A 3,377-nucleotide genomic window follows, 5' to 3' on the forward strand; every position below is an offset into this window, starting at 1 on the left:
AAGTATAAGGTCATTGGATCTGCAGTGATGAGTGGATCCCCTTCTAAATCCACCGACGTTTACAACAGCTAAAGCCCCCTATTAGAGCTGGAGGAGCTGCGGTTGAGCGGCTAAAGCTCGGCCGCTGACGTCAATCCGTAGTCGCGGGAAGCCCAGAAAGGTGCTGAGCAGGAGACATCTTACTGTGCAGCCACACATCCAAGTGTCTACCACAAAATGCAACACAGCGTCAATACAGTTCAACACACTAGTCTACTCCTCTCACAGGTGAGCGATACACGCAGGATAGAGCCTAACAAAGTGAACATATAATACATCACATTACAGTATAGTACATTCTTGTTATTAGCGAACACAATGACAGAACGTCACACAAGATTTACTGGCGAGCTTCAGTCCAAGAAAACACTGAAAACTGAAACCCTGACATCCTAGAAGGAGTACAACACTGCTTTTAAATGAAAGACAAGCTGTGCAGGTATCTCATCGCAGACACGTCACACATCAACGTGTTCATCAGTCTTTGCCAGCGGCAGAGTCAAGGGATGCAGGGGGAAGCGGATGGCCTCGCTGTTGCGCCGCATGTACGCGTGGCCGCTGATGGGGTACCACATCTCTGTGAAGGTCAGGTTGGCCACGGTGATGCTGCAGCGGCCCAGCACCTTGAAGCCCGACTTGCGGTAGAAGGGGATGAGGATGTCCTCGCACATCAGCACGGCTCGACGCACGTTGGGCAGGCAGCGGAGATACTGCAGGTAGCGCCACATCAGGAAGGGACCTTTGCCCTGCTGCCTGAAGGTGCGATGGACAGCGAGGATGTGGATGTGGACGGTGGAGCCGCAGGGCTTGTGGAGAGTCAGTGCGTCCTGGAGTAAAGTGTGTAGAGATCATGATTACCGACCTCATATACATGACACATATAAGTCGTCGTGAATTGGAAACACACACGGGGGGGTGTCTTACTGTGGTGAGTCTGTCCTGGTCCCAGAGAGAGCCGATGATAAAAGCCACCAGCCGGCCCTCCTCGAACCAGCCCATGGACAGCTCTGGACACAGCGTGAGGAAGTGACGCACCTCATCCAGGTGGAGGGGACACTCACCTGACACGGAGATGAATGCTGAGAGAGAGAGAGAGAGAGAGAGAGAGAGAGAATGAGAATGGCCGTGCGCAAAAACCACTTGGCACCGCTTTTACGCACAGTAAAGGCGGCGCAAATCGGCCGTTGGACTTCGCCCTGATTGTGGGGTACAGATTCAACACAGTCTAACATTAACAGGTTAATGGAAAGGAAATCTGACCTGCGACTAAAGTGAAAGTAAAAAAGGTCGTTAGAGCTGATGCCACGCGTGGTTTTACGACATGTGACACATGCGTGAAAAGTGGCTCGCTTACCTTCTCGCTCGATTTCAAAGACGCTTATGGCATCTTGCGTGTTGAGCGGTCGGACTTCGCTGGCGGGGAGCGTGTGTCTCCTCTGGATGCCCGGCGAGACAGAAGGTGTCGGCTGCATTGGCTTGATGAAAGGCTGCGCGCCAACAACGGACATCATACGAGTTCTCTCTCTCTCTCTCTGTCTCTCTCTGTCTCTCTCTCTGTCTCTCGCTCTCTCTCTCCCCCCCAGCAGCGTCTCTTGTCTCCCGCTCTGCAGGATCACCTCTGTCCGGCCCTGCGAGGACAACAAGACGGTCTGTGTCCGCATTTATTGGAGCAGCTTTGCCGGCGGTGATTCACCGGCTCATTTGCATTTGAATATTTGATGTCAGTGAATGGACGAAGGTCACAACTGGTGGAGAGGCAATTTGCCGAAGCCTACAATTAACTGTCCACTGTTTGTTTTTTTTGTCTCTAAAACCAATTGACGGATAATAACAAATGGTTTTCTGTGAACCACCATCTCCGGCATGTTCACAGCAGTGTTCACGGGGAGGCACACTGATCCAGGAGCAGTACAGCAGCCGCTTACAAAAGTTTTGGCACTGAGATGTTCACTGATAAACTCCATTTCAAGACAAGTAAGTAGCTGACATATTTCTGTTGCAACACAACGAACAAAACAATTAAAACACACCGACCAGGCTGCCGAGGCACTTACCGGAGGATGCTGAGGTGTGTGTGTGTGTGTGTGTAGGTGTATGTGTGTGTGTGTGTGTGTGTGAGAGGGGTTGTCGACCGTCCAGCTCTCCTTCTCCGCCTCCGTCTCACCGAGACAGACGTCTCTCTTCTTATGTATAAGTGATTATTACTATGAGTCACATGATGAAGGATTACAGGAGTTGTTTCCACAACTCGGCGCATTACACACACACACACACGTTATCTCGCCTCTGACACGAACAGCGACCACCGTTTCTATTAGAGACACAACCAGCCTCTTTGGCCCTGATTGGTCCAACAGTGTCTTGTCCTCAGCTGCTGTACCATAATAATATTAATGTAAATAATTATAGGTCTTGGTTTTATTAAGCATTTAAGATTACAATCATTTTTATCCAGAAAATCCTTTACTTAAGTAAAAGTACCAATACAACAATGTAAACATTCTCCAAGTAAAAGTCCTGCTTGAGTGAAAGTACAGACGTGTCATCAGAAAAAGGTGTTTGAAGTATCAAAAGTAAAAGTAGTCGTTCTGCAAACAGTGTGATAGATGTGTTACCACATATTATCATTACTGGTGGAGATGGAGTTTTAACTGCTTTGAATCCAGTTAGGAAGTTCAGTCCAGCGGTTCCCAAACCTGGGCCTCGGGCCCCTCCGAAGGGGTCACAAGATGAATGTGAGGGGCTGTGAGATGATCAGCTGAAGAGGGAACACACACACACACACTGCCACACACATCTGCACCATGTTCTGACTTGGTCTCTAGTCTTTGCTGTTTTTTGGTGAAATGTTTTTAATCTAAAACGTTAAACAGAGGATCTAGCAACTATAAAAACTACAATATGTCCATCTGCACTGTAAAACCGAACAGCATATCTTAATAAAAGAAGTAAGTTCACATAACTTAATCCTCCAAAAAGAAAAAACTGGAGTTACTCATTCCCATGAATGCAACATAACTCAACTTGTTTTGAGTGTACTTAAACTTTTAAAGCATTTTAAGTATTGGTGTTATAATTCCAGTTTGTTCTGCTGACTCATTTTCTTTAAGTTGATTTTACATCATTACAAAAATGTTGCTATTATGCAAATTACGGCTTAGGATTGTCAATTTAAACATGTAAGTTCATAACGTCCACATTATTCAGGCTGTGCTGCACTTGGCGCTCTTAGCCACGTTGCTCTCTGCTCTCCAGGATTAACGGGGTCATCTCATCTCTTCATTGGTCGGAGAAAAGAGTGATTAGTGAATTCAGAACATGGAGGGAAACTAAAAATA

At 47.2% G+C, this 3,377-nt stretch overlaps 1 protein-coding gene across 1 annotated transcript; it reads right to left on the reverse strand.

Moving 5' to 3' along the window:
• Positions 1-497: 497 nt before the first annotated feature.
• LOC139300086 (serotonin N-acetyltransferase-like) lies at positions 498-1,550 on the reverse strand. Its single transcript, XM_070923069.1, has 3 exons — positions 1,394-1,550; positions 964-1,118; positions 498-866 (listed from the first exon to the last, which is right to left on the reverse strand). The coding sequence occupies exons 1-3, from the start codon at positions 1,548-1,550 to the stop codon at positions 498-500; spliced, it is 681 nt and encodes a 226-aa protein (XP_070779170.1).
• Positions 1,551-3,377: the final 1,827 nt, after the last annotated feature.

Source organism: Enoplosus armatus, chromosome 17, assembly GCF_043641665.1.
Source record: "Enoplosus armatus isolate fEnoArm2 chromosome 17, fEnoArm2.hap1, whole genome shotgun sequence".
Taxonomy (NCBI): Eukaryota; Metazoa; Chordata; class Actinopteri; order Centrarchiformes; family Enoplosidae; genus Enoplosus; species Enoplosus armatus.

Excerpts from the sequence above, each read along its gene's own strand:
- LOC139300086 (XM_070923069.1), bottom strand. The coding sequence starts at position 1,550 with ATGATGTCCGTTGTTGGCGCGCAGCCTTTCATCAAGCCAATGCAGCCG. Across the intron at positions 1,119-1,393 it reads CTTTGAAATCGAGCGAGAAG|CATTCATCTCCGTGTCAGGT; the intron begins GTAAGCGAGCCA and ends TCTCTCTCTCAG. Across the intron at positions 867-963 it reads ACCAGGACAGACTCACCACA|GACGCACTGACTCTCCACAA; the intron begins GTAAGACACCCC and ends ACTTTACTCCAG.